The sequence below is a fragment of the Callorhinchus milii genome, unplaced genomic scaffold (genome assembly GCF_018977255.1).
Source record: "Callorhinchus milii isolate IMCB2004 unplaced genomic scaffold, IMCB_Cmil_1.0 Scaffold4, whole genome shotgun sequence".
NCBI lineage: Eukaryota > Metazoa > Chordata > Chondrichthyes > Chimaeriformes > Callorhinchidae > Callorhinchus > Callorhinchus milii.
The window spans coordinates 61,200,264-61,220,004 of NW_024704745.1; the positions used below are offsets into that span (position 1 = coordinate 61,200,264).

At 40.9% G+C, this 19,741-nt stretch overlaps 1 protein-coding gene across 1 annotated transcript; it reads left to right on the forward strand.

Annotated features, from left to right (window-relative positions):
- Positions 1-1,951: 1,951 nt before the first annotated feature.
- Positions 1,952-18,040, forward strand: LOC103173164 (interleukin-1 receptor type 2-like). The gene is made up of 5 exons (XM_007885831.1): positions 1,952-2,065; positions 7,148-7,204; positions 10,286-10,421; positions 11,701-11,846; positions 17,928-18,040. The coding sequence occupies exons 1-5, from the start codon at positions 1,972-1,974 to the stop codon at positions 18,038-18,040; spliced, it is 546 nt and encodes a 181-aa protein (XP_007884022.1). The 5' UTR covers positions 1,952-1,971.
- The last annotated feature ends 1,701 nt before the right edge of the window (positions 18,041-19,741 follow it).

The following is a 19,741-nucleotide window of genomic DNA, read 5'->3' on the forward strand; positions in this document are numbered from 1 at the left end:
TTGCCAATTGAAGTGGTGGACTGTACATGGGGCAGTGCAGGGAGCATTGCATTTCTAACTGCACATCTAAACAGGTACACGTCCACCACATTTAATAATAATAATCCTTACATTTGATATAGTGCCTTATCACGTCTTCGAGGCGTCTCAAAGCGCTTCACAGAATTTATTGTAAAGTGAATTGACTGTTATGTTTTGTGGGCGAAACACGGCAGCCAATTGCGCACATCAGTGTCCCATAAACAGCCGTGGATTAAGTGACTAATTTTTTTATTATTATTTATCGTCATTGTTAGCAATGCTGTCATTGCTGTCCAATGACTCTATAAGTAATTCCTATAAAAGGACAGTGCATGCCAAATGAGGCGCATTCCTGTTCTGTACACCTGTGTATCTGCGTGTGTAGAAATAAAACGGAGGTAACCATGAGATCAAGAAGATCAAAGGTTTGCCACAAGATTGACTGAGCAACACAGTCGTTGACATGCTGGTGACCCAGAATATGTCACACCTTCACGAAAAATACCCTGCCCCATAGCACCAGAATCAGATCACTGGGTTCCTGTGAGTTACAATAATAGTTGTTGTGACGGTTCTTTGTTAGTGACTTGAGTGATTGTTGATGAATCCCATTTTGAACAACCACATTTTAACCCCAGTGAAATCAAAAGCACAATATTGACAGCAGGTTTCAGAAATATTGAATCTCGCTTGTAACTGAAAGTGGGTCAGGCTCGCTCGCAGGAATGCTCATTGCTCCCGGATAAAATTACTTCAGACCGGAGTCCCAGGGGCTCCAGTGACATACATCCAATTACGTCAGGATTCAATATTCATGAATCCTTTGCAAATCCCAGTTATGAGTATTGTTCAGCACCTTATATCAGGAGATAAGGTGGATAGTTTGGGAGGTCTAATTTAGTTTTTTAATTTTAAGTCGTCTTTCTCTTTCCTCTTTTTNGGGTGCCCGGCCAACTGTGTAAAGCGCTTTGAAACATCTTCCCGACGGGAAAGGCGCTATCTAAATGTAAATAAGATTTCAAATGAATCAAACAGAAGGTCAAACCTATCCATACGGTGGAATGTATTAATTAGTGATTTTAATAGGATTCCTTAATAAGGAGTTAATTGGAGCCTCCTGCTGGTAACCTGAAGTATGTCATATGTCACCTTGATCCCTCCATATCTTTAAATCCCTTAAAACCCACCTTATTGACTATGCCTCTGGTCACCTTCTCTTTCCCTCGCCACTCCTTATTCTCCCTTGCTTGGCTGCTGACCCCTGTCATTGCTAAGTGATGTTCTCCAATGTGAAAGATGCTATATAAATGCAAGCAGATCACTTCAGAGCAGAGTTCCCACAGTTCAGAGTAATGGACAGTTTACTTATTAAAAAAAACTATCAGGAATCACTGCTTATTAGACCCCAGTTTGTATAATGTGTGTGTGTGTGGAGAGGAGAGGAGGGAAGTGTCCTCCTGTTTTTAATCCCAGAGTAAGACACAAAGTCAAGGGACCTGACATCATTTATAAACTGAGCAGATTTGCCCAGACAATCTACTTTGTGCAACAGCATAATAAAAACTAAAATGTGTATTTTTCAGGTGGTTGATGCTTTTTCCCCCAATAAAATCTAACCGCTAGCACCGAACAAGACCATTTGCCCAACTAATCCGTGCTGGTGTTTATATACTCCACATGATCCCCCACCCATCCTAATTTCCCCTCGCTTTCTATAGCTCTTCTCCCTGATGTATTCATTGAGTTTCCTTTTGCAGGCATTAATACATTAACACTTTCTGTTTTCATTCATGGCTTCTGGCAGTTGAGTTCCACATTCTCACCATCCTCTTTTTCTCTACGTCTGCTGTATTCTTGCTGAGTGTTTGAATCCAGCGTTTTGTTTCCTCTATAAAGTTGTAAGGGAATAAGGAAATAACCATCTGAGTAAGATTGTGTTACAGCTCCAGAATGGTTACATTAGTGGCTGTGCTTAGCATGATTTGTATATCTTTCGGCAGCATTAAGGCCATGACTCCAACAATACCTTCCAGCAACACTGCAGGTAAATGATGGGAATGTATATGTTTGTGAAAAAAAAGTTTAATAACTGCTGTTTTTTGTTTCTGAGGACGAGGGCATGTTTCATATCACTATTTCAGGATCTACATCTTTCTGCCTTTCAAAGTTTGAACCTTTGAACTGTTTTGTTCTTCGGACTTTTTGCTGTTTTGTAAAAATCATAAATTTATGCAACTTCCGATATTCGAAAATGGCAATAGCAAATAGCATATCAAATCCTATTTGTGAATATTGCAAAGTAATGCCATAGTTTAACACTTATAAGGTGAAGCAATGTGTTCATATGTAGCAAAAGTACTGAGTACAATGGTTTAAGATTTGCTGATGGTCTTAATCTATGAAGAGAATCCAGGTGGTGTATCCCAATATCCTTTTATATTTCTCCTTTTCAGATATTCACCTCTTAAAAGCTAATATGCATTATGTCTCAACCATGATTCCAGGTAGATCATACCATGTCTAATAACTCCCTCTGTGTAAAAATAATCTCTCAACCTCTCCCTTTCCTCTTTTGGTAATTACATTATACCTGTACCATTTAGTACAGCCAGCGCCTTGGGACGTCCTCCTGACGTGAAAGGCGCTTTATAAATGGAATCTTGTTGTTGTTGTAGTACAGATAAAGTGGAAATAATTTCTTCCTCTTTAGGCTATCAAAACCATTCATAATTTTAATCTTTCTCAAGTTTCCTCCCAACTTCCTCTTTTTTAGGTCTCTCAGCATATGTAAAACCATTCATTGCTGGCTTCACACCCCCAGTTCTGCGTGCCCCACTCTTCAGGCTTTCTGCCCCCACCCTCTGGAACTCCATTCCCTTCACCTCCTCCTTCCCTCGCCCCCTTTGGTCATCTTCCACCTCACCCCTCCTGAATCCAACTCCCAGCTGTTTCATTCATGGTATCATCCTTATGAATAGCACCCTCTCTGTATCCTTGACATCCTTCCCATAGTGGATACCCAAAATTGGACACAATGCTCCCAACTCCAGCATAACTAATGATTTACACAGGTTTAGCAGTATCAAGACCAATATTGTAATAGGAAGACATCTTAGGAAGAAGCATTGTAGTAATAATAATCCTTACATTTGATACAGCACCTATCACATCAAGAGGATTTTTCAAAGCAAGTCATGGAATATACTGTGAAATGTAGTGAGTATTTTGTAAGGTTCGTGCACAGCAATGTCCGACAAACAGCCATGAAGTGAATGATCAATTTTACATGGGGGATTGTTGGCCAGGAACTGGGAGAAACTCTTCTCTTTATAATCAGTGCCGTGGGATTTTAAATTTTCATCTGAATGGCACCTCCAACAATGAGGCAGCCCAGGGCACTGAACTGGCATGTCAGCCTGGACTATATGAATTCCACATCCCGACTGGGGTTGGGGGGTGGAGGGCGTGCGGGGTTAAACCTATAACTTTTTCACTCAGTTGTGAGAGTGGTACTAACTGAGCCAGGCTGACACATAATAATAATAATCCTTGCATTTGATATAGCGCCTTATCATGTCTTCGAGACGTCTCAAAGTGCTTCACAGAATATACTGTAAAGTGACTTGACTGTATATATTAAGGGCGAAATAAATATAAATGACATGTAGAGTAATTGAGAAAAGGTGCACAGACTAGTAAGTAGAGGTGTGTTAAACATACTATTCAGTGGTGTCTTCAGGGAATTCTCTGTGCTGGAATTTCAAACTATCACCAGAAGGAAAAAGGAGATATCTCAATGACTTGAAGAGGCATTGCATCAAAATCGAGGATTATTATTATATTATTTACACAAGAGAGTGATTATTAGAATGTGTAATACCTTAACAGAAATGGCTTGTGAAGTTGAGTCCATGGGAGCATTTAAAGGGAATACGGATAAATACTTGACGAAAAGTATTAAAAGGCACGTGGAAGGGGAATTTGGGTTGCAGTAGATACCTCCAGTGTGGTAGCTCACTCTAGTAGTTTGCTTCAGCTAGGGGTTGGTAGCATCAACACATATACAAAAGACTGCACAGCCTCTTTCTATGCTGAAAAATCTCCAGCATTGATAATAACAATTTGATATACCACCTTTCGCATCAAGAGGAAAAGTGTAATGATTGTGTATTTGTTGGCAAACGGGCTAGCCAATTTTTCCACACATGGTGTTCCATAAACAACTGTGAAGTGAATGACCAATTTTATTTGCGGAATTGTTGGACAAGTCAACAGGAAAAGCTCCCTTCTCTTTTCGAATAGCGCCATGAGATCTTTAACATCCACCTGCACAGGCAGTTGGGACCTTGGCTTACCATCGCACCAGAAGGATGCTTCCTAGTGATGGAGCCAGGTATTGCAGCAGGGAGGATAGACCATTAGTGGCATCACCTTCCCGTCGCTCTCTGCATTATATTTTGCAGACCCTTTAAACGCTGCCTCAAATCTCCTGCTCCGTCTCTCTTCCTGTTACTCTCAGCTCTGCCTTTTCTCTCATAATATGCTTGAAGGGACACCAAACATACACCTACAACAACAAAAACTTGCATTTATGTAGCACCTCTCATGCAGGGTAACGTCCGAGAGTGCTTTACAGTGGCGGAGCATGATACCGAGTTTGGGGTAGGGACAGGTTACCATAGGCACGGTCGAATAGGAAGGTCTTCAGGTGTGATCTGAAGATGGGAAGGAAGGGGCAAGGTAGAAGCATAGAGGAAGAGTGTTCCAGAGTTTCAGGGAGTAATGGCTGAAGGCGGGGCCACCAATAGTGGAACAGAGGGCATTAGTGTGAGTATTTGGAAATAGATCTGTTCGACAATAGCGAGCCAGTGATACTAACCTGGCTAGAGCCTGTGTGATGGGGGTGTGGAGTTTAGTACCTAAAGGCTGCCAGGGGGGCACTTACCCCCCCCCCCATATTACCTCCACCACTGATGCCACCTTGAACAATACAGCACATTGCTAGCACTGCATCGGCGTGTCAGTGTAGATAAGTTCAAAGTGCGGCTTGAACCCACAGCCTCGGACTCAGAGGTGAGAGTGTTACCAACTGAGCCAGGATGACACCTAGTTCCAAATATTGAGTGAAAAAATACATTATGTGGTGATGATTATCACTGGTGATAATGGTGACATTGTGGGACGTTCCACTCCTGGAGATGTTTAGCAATTGGGGCACAAGATATTTTGATCCCTATTAGTGAAAAGGATTCAGCAGTACTGCTGCTAAAGCTGCCACTGCCACAAGGTGGCGCTTAACCTAAACGTTTGTGGTTTCAGTACCCGCGAGAATAACAGTGAATGAACGATTCAGATGAATTCATTTTTAACATAGCTTTACACTTAACCATTAAAAATAAGTCTCTGTTTATTTTATCATAGACACGATGAACTGTCTCCAGTTTCAGTACCGTGCAATCTGGAAATAGTTTGACAAAGTTTAGTTGTTAATAATTGCTTCTGAGTCAGTAAGTTATAATAATAATAATCCTTTGATATAGTGCCTTATCACTTCTTTGAAACGTCTCAAAGTGCTTCACAGAATATTTTGTAAAGTGAATTGACTATATATTTGTGGGAAAAACACGGCAGCCAATTGCGCACAGCAGTGTCCCACAAACAGTGGTGGATTGAGTGACCAAATTATTATTATTTATTTTATTTTTTGAAAGAATTATTAGCCCTGAAAAGCGATCTGCCAATCGACTAACAACTGGGTTCCTACTTACTGTTAGGTGAACAAAGGCGTGTGGAGTAAGGAAACTTGGCCAATGTTTCGCCCTGCTGGGTATCGAACCCAGGTCCTCTCGCATGCGAGGCGAGTGCTCTGAACAGGTTGTGGGTTCAAGTCTATGCTGGTGCTCCAAAGCAGTACTGGGGATCACTGCAGTGTTCGAGGTTTCATCCTTCGGATAACACATTAAATTCCCTGTCTGCTTGTTGAGGTGGACATTGGAGATCTTGTGACACTATTTGAAAAGAGAAGGAAGTTTGTCCTGGCCTACAATCCCCCAAATAAAGTGGGTGATTAATTTCCTGTCTGTTTATGGGACATTGCTATGAGCAAATTGGCTGCCACATTTGCATACAACTACACTTTATAGTAAAATCCTCTGAAGAGCTTTGAGACGTCTTGATGGCATGATAAGGCGCTATATCAAATGCAACGGTCGTTATTTCATTAAAATTGGACTAAATCATTAAAAGTGCACTGAATTAGTAAACAAAATTCAGCCAATCAATGAATAGGCTCAGTAGCCACTTTCCCGTCACTCTAAAAAACAAAACAAAAAGTGCCAGAATTTTCTGTTCCGGTTCACAGAGCCAGTAAAATCTGCATTAATCTGCATACACGTCCACACCCAAAATTCAATAAGAACAATGTATACTTGAATATGATGCCTTCTGTGTAGGATGAATGTTTCAAAGTGCTTCACTGAGATGGGAATGACCAAGCAGGGAGGACAAGAAACGGAACTTGAGAGTAAGTTTTTAAGAAAACTTGGAACAAGAAAGGGCCATTCAAACTGATTCCTTACAAGGATGTCCTTGGGCTTTGCAACTGATCCTCCTCACAAGAAAGATTTTGCAAGATCCTCCCTGTCCCGAAGGCAAAATAAAGTGGAACTCCAGAATACCCATTGGTACAATTGATCCTTACTTCCTATATTGCATATCCATGAGTAGGTCCCACGGTTCAGGAATTTATTATGTTCCACCCAACATTTGATCATCTTTGTACTTATCATCCTACCTCTCTTTGCTCCTATCTCAAATTACAATCTCTTTTGAAGGATATTTTTGTTCAATTGAGAAATCGCTGTGAAAACACCAGCCCTATGTAATACACTGTAAATGTTGAAACGAATAATAGGTACCTGGCCATGTGATACTATTGTTATATCAGAGGTGTGGCAGTGAGTGTTGGCTTTATAAGTTGTAATAGCTGAGCCTGCAGTCTCCCCACCTGGCTGCTAAATGTTTTGCAATATGTATTGCTAATATTTAGCAAAACCTTTCCACATTCATTACATTTATGTTGTGAATTTTTTTCAAAATGTTCTTTTTCCTCTTTCCACACTGACAGAAACCCCTATTGCTCAGATCCTGTATCCTAACAATAACAGCATTGAGGCACAGCTCGGTAAGTGAAACTTGGTGAAAAAGTAAATATTATCTTCCTTTCCCTTTTCTGGTGCCAGCTTTTCGAATTATCCATTATCGCATTATACTTCTCTATTATCAGCTGTCAACCAGGATCAGACATTCCAATGCAATGCTGGGGTGCGATGTATTGTCAGAAGTACAATTGTTAAAACCCCACAAGTCAGAACTTGCAATCACATAGCCTAAGTTGACACTCCAATGCAGTGATGGGAGGGCGGGGGGTTTGCATTGTTGGAGGTGCCATACTTCGAATGAGACTGTATGTTCAGATGGATCACTCAAGCGCTTTGAGATGCTGCCCTGTGTGTAGGACGCTCTACACAACTGCATGTTGTTGTTGTTGACTTTAAAGACCTTGTGGTACTATCGGAAAAAAGTTTCTCCCTGTGTCCTAGCCAATATATCCCCCAAATAAAATTGGTCACTCACTCCATAGCTGTTTGTGAAACATTGCTATGCACACAAAATGCACAGAAAATCCACTTTACAGTATGTCCTGTGAAGCATTTTGAGATGTCTCAACTACGTGATAAGATCCTATATCAAACAAAAGGATTAGTATTATTATGACTGTTTGTGGGACATTGCTGTGCACAAATTGACTATTGTGTTCACCAACAAAATACAGAGTAACTCTACAGTAAATCCTGTGAAGTGCTTTGATTTGTTTCAACAATGCAATATATCAAATGCAAGGATTATTACTGAGCATATGAACATTATAGTGCATCCACCAACAAGAGACTGAGCAAAACAGACTTATGTTTCATTTTTCTTTTCTGTTAGAACAATTACTGACCTAGATGATTGTGTGTGGTTAAAAGGAATTTAGAGCAATTACTGACTTGATGATTGTGTCTGATAAAAAGAAATCAACATAGCGAGGTGAGATGACTGATAATATCCATTGACATTGGGTGTCTGCCAATGTTAATTTTGCTGAGTTTTCTCATGTGTCATACCCCCAGCTTCAAAAATGAGCTTCCTCACATTGTTGGCTCAATAACACCTTCAATCCAGTTCTGCGTAATTTGCTTTGAACTAACTTTTAAACAATTTGGAAAACACAGGAATGCACAATTCTTTCTGATTGATGCTTTGGATCAATAGATGAGGAGACTCTTGCATTGGGTAGCTTCTCAATGATTACATCAAATGCAAGTATTATTACTGAATGGATACTATGGACCATTAATATATCCAGTGTATTTTCTTTACACTTTTTAGTGTCTGATTATTTTGTTTTTTTTCTCCCATTGGCTGATTGTCTGATCCTGGCTCTCAGCCTCTTCATGCTGGGGTGTGGTTCCATGGACACTGGTTGCTCTCTGGTATCCTGGCCAGGGTGCTGTGAAGACCAGACTAATTTAGCCTCCCATTGCTCCCTGAGGTCAGCAAACTCAGCAAACCTAACTGGAATTCAAACCAGTCATCTTGTGGTCTGTGATCTACAAATGATGATTGTTTAATTTTTTTTGTATAAATTCTTCTCCCTCACTCCCCTTCACCCCTGAAGATGCAATCCTAATCCTTTTTCCTTCCACTGAAGTGTGGTTCCACAGACATCAGTTGCCCCCCTTGGTAATAATAATATAATAATAATCCTTGCATTTGATACAGCGCCTTATCACGTCATTGAAATGTCTCTAAGTGTTTCACAGGATTTACTCTAGATTGTGGCGACTGTGTATCTTGGTATCTTGCCAATGCAAACATTACGCATGTTTGATCCCTGGCAGTATCATGAACAAGCTGAAGAGATGTGGAAGGCTCCAGAGCCAAGATGAATTCTGTCTATGTGTACACGTCTGGGGACTTTGGATAACATGGGAAGCCTGGATGATATTTCCCTCCATGACCCAGGGCCTGACCTAATTATAATGTCCCCTAGTCACTGAGCTATATGGACAGCCTGTGATCTGGTTAGAATTCCTTCTCCATGCACACGTCGAGTCCTGTAGCTCAGTGGTTAGAGCACTCGCTTTGCAAGCGGGAGACCTGAGTTCAATTCCAGCAGGGCGAAACCTTGGGCCAGTTTCCTTACTCCACACGCCTAATAATAAACCCTCCAAAAAAAAAAACATAATAAATTGGTCATTTTCAATTTACGACTGTTTGTGGGACATTGCTGTGCGCAATTGGCTGCCGCGTTCGCCCACAAATATACAGTCAATTCACTTTACAGTGTGTTCTGTGAAGCGCTTTGGGACGTCCTCCCGACGTGAAAAGCGCTATATCAAATGCAAAAATGCAAGGATTATTTGTGACTGATTGTCAGGCAGTCAACCAGTACAGAACCCTCTGCAGCTTTTGACCTCGCCACTGAGAGGTCCATCCTCCGCACAGGATTCAAGCCACATAACTTGCCACACACAGAGTGAACAAGTTTAGGTGAAGCACTTTACCTGAGGAAAGAAGGAAAGGATGTCAGCCACTGAATTGCTCTTGGACATCTTATAATAATAATCCTTACGTTTGACATAGTGCCTTATCACGTCTTTGAGATGTCTCAAAGTGCTTCATGAAATATACTGCAAAGCAAATTAACTGTATATTTTGTGGGCAAAACCAACTCAGAGGATCTTAGCTGGATAAGCTGCACCACAATGCATTTCTTCAGAAAGAAATTGTCCCAACTGCCCAGCACCTTGGGACGTCCTCCCGACGTGAAAGACGCTCTATAAATGCAATCTTGTTGTTGTTGTTGTACTTAGCTGCCCTTTAAACCAAAAGAACAGTAATAGGGAATGTGGTCTCTATAATCAATTTTGTTTGTGATTTTAATTAACTGTTCAGACATTTAAGAATTATTAAAAAATATATTCAGCATCTGAATCATTCATCTGGAATCAAAAATGAGTAGAGAGCGGGCCACTGTTCTCATATCATTCAGTGGAAGTTTATAGCTTTATCCAACCCTGATCCTCAATCCAATCGTAAACATTTTTCCTTATAATTCTAAAAGCACCAATCCCTAAAACATTTATCCCTCCTGCTTTATTGTTACTTTGTTCTTGCTGGAATATTGTTGAACTCCGCAAGTGTTGACTTTTTACAGGCTCAAAATTGAATACCACTTGCAAAGTATGGACTGAATTTCATTCAACAATTGAAATATTGGTATATTGGCTGGCAAATGGCTCTTACATTGAAGACTACAGCAGAAGCAGCAGAGTTAGAGAAAGACAAACAATGTATGTATTCAACATTTTATTAAGAATTATAAATAATAAATAATAAATTACAGAGAAAGTATTTTAATAATGCTTTTGGAAATCTTTATTTGTACTATGTAGGTTGCAGCTCAGCACAGCAAATTCAAATCTGATCATATTTAGCTGCACAAATAATAATAATCCTTGCATTTGATACAGCACCTGATCACCTCTTTGAGATGTCTCAAAGCTCTTCACAGAATATACTGTAAAGTGAATCGACTGTATATCTTGTGGACGAACCGCAGCAGCCAATTGCGCACTGCAGTGTCCCACAAACAGTTGTGGATTGAGTAACCAATTTTTTTTTACACTTTGCCAGGTAAACAGGGACGCGTGAAGTAGGGAAACTTAACCTCACATTTTGCTCTGCCGGGAATTGAACCCAAGTCTCTCACTTATGAGGCGGGTGCTCTAACCACTGAGCTACAGGACTCTGAATAAGTAATTCTTGCAGAGACTTCATTGCTGTGTTTCTGAGTAATTCTGCATGGAGTTGCAGTCATTGGAAATGTATCTTTTGTCCATCTAACACAAGGCAGAAGAGTAATAATTAATACAGTCTTCTAGTCCCTGTGCCATGTAGAGTTATGGAAAGTAACCCATCACGTTCATTTAAAAAAAAGTTACTTGTGAATAACAGTTGAGGCATTTCAGATCCTTCAAATTCCTAGATTAGAGACCCAAATTTCTCACGACCTTGGTTTGAAGATCAAATGCTTTAAAATTTAAAATTGTCCAGAATTTTGTAACATTTCCATATTTAGTCTTAATTTGGAAGAAGGTTCCCCCATTTTTTTTTAGGAAAAGTGGAAAACTGATTTCAAAATTATTTCCCCCCCAAATTCTGCATGATCGTATATTTTAAAATAATCTGCCCCCCCCCACCCCATCGCCAACGTCTTGGGTTCTCAGTCAGCCATGTAAACAGCTTTGAGTTGTTCTCAGCCGTGAAAGGCACTATAAACTGTATTGCATAATCTAGGTAAACAGGATGCATCCCTTAAGGGAGAATACGCATTCCATTCCAGCAATCTATCCCTGGAAATTCCATGTGTAGGTGGGAAATCTCAGATTAATATCAGACACCCGGCTGACCAAAAAAAAATCACAATCTTAGGGCAAAGATCATGAGAAATTTTGAACATAAGATCCTTAAAGAGGTTTGGGTGAAAAGTTCCAAAGTGTTAATTCTTCCTATCCTGGGGGACTATAACTCACTGCTTTAACTCGTTTGTATCTTTTGTTTAATTTCTAGTGAAAAAAGAGGAATAAAAGGACATTACATTAAAGCTGAGCTGAGTTTCTCAGAAGTGACAAACGAGGATTTTAAAACAAGTTTTATATGCGTTGCTTTGAGTAGACAAACAGCTGAAACAAGATTTCTTCAAATAAGACCGGCAGGTATATACTTTCTATACAGTATAAGTATTAAGATGAAATGAGTGGATTTTAATCTAAATCAGTGGTGGCCAACCTTTATGGTGAGCCAACAAAACACATTTTTTGATTGAATATTTCTTGATTTATGTCATAAATCACAAAATATTCAATCAAGAAAAAAAATGAATGCACACCACCAATTGAACATGGACTTACCTAGATTTGTACGAACGTTCAAGAGGGCTGTTTCTTAATGCCCCGTGGACCACTTTCAGCCCACGGGCCAAAGCTTGATCAATCAAATGAGCCATTCCATGATAATTCTATAGTTGGGAGAGGGGAAGAGAAAATAAATCAAATGGTGATCCTGTAAATGATCGCAATAAGATTGAAAAATGTACAGGACTATTAAGCTTGGAATGAGAAAAGGTTATTCTGCCACTCCATGCACAGACACACACACACACGTTTTCTTGATTGGACTGGGGGAAAGCTCTTACCAGTTATTTGCTCACCCCCAAAGGTTATTAAGCTAAAGCAGCAGAAAGTTCATATATCCCAAAATTGCCACTATTCAAACCCGGCATTCTTAAAATTCCCAGTATCTTAATAATAATAATAATAATCCTTGCATTTAATATAGAGCCTTATCACGTCTTCAAAATGTCTCAAAGCCCTTCACAGAATATACTGTAATGTGAATTGATTGTATTTTGTGGGCAAAACACGACAGCCAATTGTGCACAGCAGTGTCCCACAAACAGTGTGGATTGAGCGACCAAATTATTTTTATTTATTTTGAAGGAATTAATACTCCTGGAAAAGCAATCCATCAATCGCCTAACAGCTGGGATCCTACTTACCACTAAGTAAACAGAGGCGTATGTGTAGAGTAAAGAAACTTGCCCAGAGTTTCGTCCTGCCGGGAATCGAACGCAGGTGTCTCGCTTGCGAGGCGAGTGCTCTAACCACTGAGCTACAGGACTCCACATCTGTCCTGAAATTGCCCTTAATAACTCTAAACATATATCCTCTTGTTCTACTGTCTTGGTGCATCCTAAAGTATCCGTTGAGGTTTACTTTTTCAATCCCATTGAAAATGTTATGCACCTATTTGGAGTCCCCCCTGAGTCATCTTCATTTAAGACTGAAGAGCCTTCGCTTGTCTAATTATTGCTCGTAACCTGGGCCAATAGAAAAGTGTGGTAGCACTTTTTCCACAGAACCCATCACAAATGCCTCCTCTGCTACAAATGCCTTCCTCCGCTACAAATCTGCAAAAAAGGTAGTTTCTGGCGCGCAGGCTTCTTGCTGTTTACCTGTGTTTGCGAGTGTGTGCTCTCTCTATATGTTTGTGAGTGTGTGTGTCTTTCTCTCTGTGTTTTTAAGTGTGTGTGTGTGTTTGTCTGTGTTTGTGAGTGTGTTTGTCTCTCTTTGTGTTTGTGAGTGTGTGTCTCTCTATGTGTTTGTGAGTGTGTGTGTGTCTCCTCTATATGTGTGTCTGTTTGTGAGTGACTATGTGTCTCTCTCCTCTGTACGTATGTGATTGTGTGTGTCTCTTCTCTATCCGTGGGTGTTTATGAGTGTCTCTGTGTGAACGTGTAAGTGTGTCTCTCTCTCCTCTGTGTGTGTTTCTCTGTGTGTGCGTGTGTGTGCCTCTTAGTGTGTGTGTGTTTATCTCTGTAGCTCTGTGTGTGTTTCTCTCACTGTGTCTGAATGTGTATCTCTCCCTCTGTTAATGTGTGTGTATCCTCTCTCTGTGTCTCTGTGTGTTTGTCTCTCTCTCTCTCTCTCTCTGTGTCTCGTTCTGTGTATGTGTGTGTGTGTGTGTGTCTCTCGCTGTGTGTGTGTGTCTCTGTGTGTGTGTCTCTCTCTCTCTCTGTGTCTCGTTCTGTGTGTGTGTGTGTCTCTCTATGTGTGTATGTATGTGTGTGTGTGTGTCTCTCGCTGTGTGTGTGTCTCTCTTTCTCTGTGTGTGTGTGTCTCTCTGTGTGTATGTGTCTCTGTGTGTGTCTCTCTGTGTCTGTCTGTGTGTGTGTCTCTGTGAATGTGTGTATGTGTCTCTCTCTGTGAATGTGTGTGTGTGTGAGTGTCTTTCTGTGTCTGTGTTTATGTGTTTGGTGCTGGGCCCTGAGAGGTAGGGGTAGGACGAGTTGAGCACCCGTAGCCTTGGAAGTTCCCCCACCACCCCCAAAAAAAGGGCCACGCAGTTTTTGTTAAAGAAGGAATTAATAGTTTTTATGCAACAACCTAATGTGTGTTATTTCCTTATCAATAAAGTGCCAGATGTAGGTTGGCAGTAGAATAATAATAATAATAATAATAATCCTTGCATTTGATATAGTGCTTTTCACATCGGGAGGACGTCCCAAAGCGCTGCACAGAACACACTGTAAAGTGAATTGACTGTATAATTGTGGGTGAACACGGCAGCCAATTGCACACAGCAATGTCCCACAAACAGTCGTAGATTGAAAATGACCAATTGTTATTATTGTTTTGGGTTTTGGAGGGATTATTATTAGACGCGTGGAGTAAGGAAACTAGCCCAAGGTTTCGCCCTGCCTGGAATTGAACTCAGGTCTCTCGCTTGCAAAGCGAGTGGTCTAACCACTGAGCTACAGGACTCCAGTCCACAAAAAATGTATAGTCCACAAAAAATAATCAATTCACTTTTCAGTATATTCTGTGAAGCGCTTTGAGAAGTCTCGAAGACATGATAAGGTGCTATATCAAATACAAGGATTATTATTATGATTTACCTCAATAGCACCATAAACCCCGCAATTCTCTGCAAGATTTACAAATCCCCCTGTAGGTTTTGGCAAATATTTCCATACGTTTCTATCGTCCAGCTCATAACTCATTCCTCTAACATTAGGGATCATCCTTATTACTCTCATCTTCACTGCCTCCAAGACCTCCCTTATGTTGCAGTGCAGTGTTCTAAAGTACTATAAGAACGGTAACTCGTGCAATTTAGCAGTTTCTGAAGCTGCTTAAATTATTGCAAAATAGAGTTTGCTATTTCCTTTACTACTGTACATTACCAAATGTCAGTGGCAGTAAACGCATTCAACCGGTTTCAACAAGATTCTAATTTCTAATCAATAAGTTGACTTTAAGTTTAAACGCATGCGATCAGATGAGAGTGAAACAAAGATTTTACATGAGGAGCGAATTTATTTGAAAAGAGAGGAGTTTTCCCTGGTGTCCTAACCAACAATGGACCAAATAAAATTGGTCCTTCACTTGTACAATGATCGTCCGTTGTAGCTGGAAATCTGACGTGAACAGATATACATATATCCAAAAACCGTAACATGAAGGTATTGCATTATGGGATGATGACATAAACGTATACTATGTGGTGTAATGTTCTCTCTGAATTCAGGCTAGTGGGCAAACTGGAGTAAACATTTTCTCAACCACTATTATGCAAATAATACCCATGGACGTGACAAAATGAAGAACAAAATCATCTGTTGTTGCTCATTTCCCGGCATCCACTGACTTCCATTTAGGTTGCGTGTGATCAGGGAAAATTTGTGTGTAGGTGGGGGCTGAGGGTGGGTGGTGAGGTGCTGTCCCTGTAATTAGATTGGGTTCTTGTCTGTCTGATCGGGTAGATTTTAAAGAAACCACAGCACTATTTGAAAAGAAAAGTGTTCTTGCTAACAATCCCCCAAATACAATTGGTTATTCATTTCATGGCTGTGGATAGTGTTGTGTGCAAGTTGGCAGCCGTATTTGTGTACAAATACAGTCACTCCACTTCACATTAGAACCCGTGGGTGCTTTGAGACGTAATCCCGACATGAAAGGCGCTGTATCAGTTGCAAGGATATTTATTACTGTCACTTTCTCAGGTTAATCAATCATTTGGCTTGGTGCCAGCCTGACTGAGTCTCCACGAGGTCTTCCCTTTGTCCTGTCTAAGATAGGAGATTGATCAGTTTAGGGCTGTATCTGGTGCTTGTTATTTTGTTATGTGGGTTCATTAGTATATTCTTTTTAAGTGACTGGTTATTTCTTATCAGTATCCCGGGATGGTACCAAGGTCCTCTAGTTTAAACAACTTGCTCATTAGTTGCTATTCTTGAGGGTTGCCTTTTGTCGCTTGGCAGACCCTGTCAGAATCTAGCGACTTATTACTAAGTCGAGATCCTGTGTCGACCATTACCTTGGACCGTTACCTCTGTGGTTATTTACTGATAGGTGGTGACCCGATGCCCTTTTCCAAAGCTGTCTTGTTATTCTTTCAGAAACAGAGAAAACCAGATGTGTCCTATCCCATGACTGTCAGTACTTTCTCCATTCTACATTTGTTTAATGTTCATTATTATTAGACTACAACTTCTATAATCTAACACTATTAAAAAAAAAATTTAAGTTCCTACCCTATCACGATTTGCTAGGTAAACAGAGGCTTTGGAGAAAAGAAACTTGCCTAAAGTTTCGCCCTTCCAAATCACAAAATCACATCTGAGTTCAGCCCATCTGATCTCATCTGTCTAGAACACCCACCCTACCATTCCTCCATCACTGTATCAAGCTGCCATGTCTTGCCCTTACGTGTCCAATGACCGTGGTTTCTGGAGGAATCTTTTATGTTGTACTTTGCCAAAAGTCTTATAGAAGAGGAGAGATGAAGAATCTTCACTTCCACATTCTCTAGAATATAGAAGAATTAGAGGTGATCTTATAGAAACCTATAAGATTCTTAAGCGTCTTGACAGGGTAGATAGTGTGAGACTGTTTCTCCTGGTTGGAGAATCTAAAACTAGGGGTCATAGTCTAGTTGAGAAAACATTTTTTCACTCAGAGGGTAATGAATTTATGGAATTCTCCACCCCAGAAGGCTGTGGATGCTCAGTCATTGGACATATTCAAGACTGAGATCGATAATTTTTTAAAAACTAAAGGGATTAAGGGATATGGGTTTAGGGTGGGTAAGTGGAATTAGGTTAGAAGATCAGCCATGATCTTACTAAATGGCGGGGCAGGCTCGAGGGGCCAAATGGCCTACTCCTGCTCCTATCTTTTATGTTCTTATGTTCCCATTTACTACAGATCACACAGTGCAAGGTTGGTTTTGACTGAGCTGTTCCTGGTAAATTTAAATTTGTCCATTGCTACTGGAATTTGTAGCCAATGCAAAAATAAGCTACTGTACAGTATTCTTTAAACAAAGCTATTTTAGCTACGGTTTGACAGGGAAGCCGAATACATTTTCTTACAAAAGTAGCAACTTGCATTTGTAGAGCGTGCTTCATGAAGGATGATGTATTGGAACACTTCATAGGAATAGGATAAGATGACCAGCAAGGAAAGAAGGGGGAAAGTGGATATGACCATAGGCATGGTCAGAAAGATAGAAACAACAACTTGCGCCCTTCACGAGGGGTAGTGTTCCGGTGCTCTTGACAGTGATGGAGTCTGACCCCGAGCCAGGGGGAGAAGGAGGGGGAGGTGACCATAAGCACGATCAAAATAGAAGATCTTTAGATGGAATTTGACAGTGGGGAGGGAGGGGGCAAGGAGGAGCGAATGAGGGAGAGAGTTCCAGAATTTTGGGGCACAGTGGCTGAAGGCACAGACACTGATGCTGGAGCGGAGGGGACGAGGGACAAACAGGAGGCCGGAGCCAGCCAAGCGAAGCAGTGAGCGGTGGAATGGAGGGTAGCAGATCAGATAGGTAGGGAGGTGTGAGGGCATGAAGGGATTTGAAAACGAGTGAGAGGATCTTGAAATTGATCAAATCAGTGATTGGGAGCCTGGCAAAGACTGGTGTGATGGGGGTAAGGAGTTTTTTGCAGGTGAGTATCCAGGCTGCAGAGTTTTGGATTCACTGAATCTTGTGTAATGTAGAGCTGGGGAGACTAGCAAGGAGGACATTGGAATAGTCCAGCCAGGAAGTGACAAAGATGTGGACGAAGGTTTCGGCTGTGTTGGTTGTGAGGTACGGACGGAGGTGGGCAAGATATGTTTTTACGTGAGATAATACGAAGATGTTAAAGCTTATGAACAACATAACGTTTGATTATTCTGATCTATAGACTATTTCATGATAGTAACGTGATTTCATTTTTTTTCCTGTAGTCTCCAATATTGCACTGAACATTGTGGTTACACTTGCTGTGCTTTCCTGCGCCATTCTGGCATTCCTGCACCTGTTCAAGTCTTTAAAGAGAAAGAATTATCTTGACTTCTGATAATTTAACATAAAGGAAAACTACAGGTAATCTGTTTATCTTGATGCTTTTTCCAACGTCTCGGCTGAGATCAGGAGCTTTCCATGTGGGAATTCTGAATGTCAGACTGTGGCCTACCATTGACCTGAATTGCAGGTTTGATTTAATTAGGGGTACAATCTGTGATTTTGTCAAAATTACATTGTATTTAATGATTTTACTATTGTTTAAGCAACAGGAAATTCTACAAATGACTAATGTACATAATGCTCTGAGGTACTACCCTGTGTTAAAAAACCTGCCCTCGCCCCCTCCAACCTCACAAATTTCCAATATTATTATTATCTCTCCGTGACCCTGGCTCCCTCTGCCTCCTTGTTCGCCTGGACCTCTCTGCTGCGTTCGACACAGTCGATCACCCCATCCTCTTCCCTCATCTACTTTAGTGGGATCGCATTCGCATGGTTTGAGTCTTACTCAACAAACTGGCAACAATATAATAATAATAATCCTTGCATTTGATATAGCGCTTTTCACGTCTTCTAGATGTCTCAAAGCGCTTCACAGAATATGCTGTAAAGTGAATTGACCGTATATTTGTGGGCGATACATCTCGGCAAATGGGTTTTCCTCCTGAACCTGCCTAGTCACCTGCAGGGTACCCCAAGACTCCATCCTTGGCCTCCTTCATTTCCTTATCTACATGTTCCCTCTCAGCGATGTCATCCGCAGACTTGGCGTCAACTTCTACGTGTATGCGGATAACACCTAAATCTACTTCTCCCCCTCTAGCTGTGACTCCCAGTCCATTGATGTCCTGTCAGCTTTTTGACAGATATCAAGGCTGGGTGGGTGCAAATTTTCTGCAGCTGAAAGCTGGCAAGGCGGAAGCCATACTCTTTGGCTCCTGTCAGTGTCTTCTCTCCTGCGGGTTTGAACTCCTCAACCGCCCCTGGCTCTCCCTCAGACTCACTGAAGCCATGCACAACTTAAGCGTCAGGCTTAATCCCCAGCTTTCCTTTCTACCAAACATCCGTTCCTGTTAATTGCAACATAAGCAATCTGAATTTGACAGCTAATATGTTGTTAGATTCAGCTAAAAGTAATATATGCAAAACCAACATATTCATGAATATGAAGTCTGAAGTCTATTATGTTTTGACTCAATTGGCTATTGTAAATGGGTATTCAGCATATAAATACCTAAACAATGATGACTATGTAGCAATAATAATAATAATAATCCTTGCATTTGATATAGCGCTTTTCACGTCGGGAGGACGTCCCAAAGCGCTTCACAGAACACACTGTAAAGTGAATTGACTGTATATTTGTGGGCGAACGCGGCAGCTAATTGCGCACAGCAATGTCCCACAAACAGTCGTAGATTGAAAATGACCAATTTATTATTGTTTTTTTTGTCTTGGAGGGATTATTATTAGGCGTGTGGAGTAAGGAAACTTGCCCAAGGTTTTGCCCTGCCTGGAATTGAACTCAGGTCTCTCGCTTGCAAAGCAAGTGCTCTAACCACTGAGCTACAGGACTCAGTGTACTGGAAGTCCCCTGCCATTTTGACTGTCTGGAAAGGCATTTGTTATCAGTCTCTTGATGATTTGGCTTTTCAGAAACAAATATATGTCTGGAAAACTTAACCTCAAATTGGTGTTTGGTGTGGGTTCTGATTCTTGCATATTTTAGTACATCTGATACGATGAATGCTGA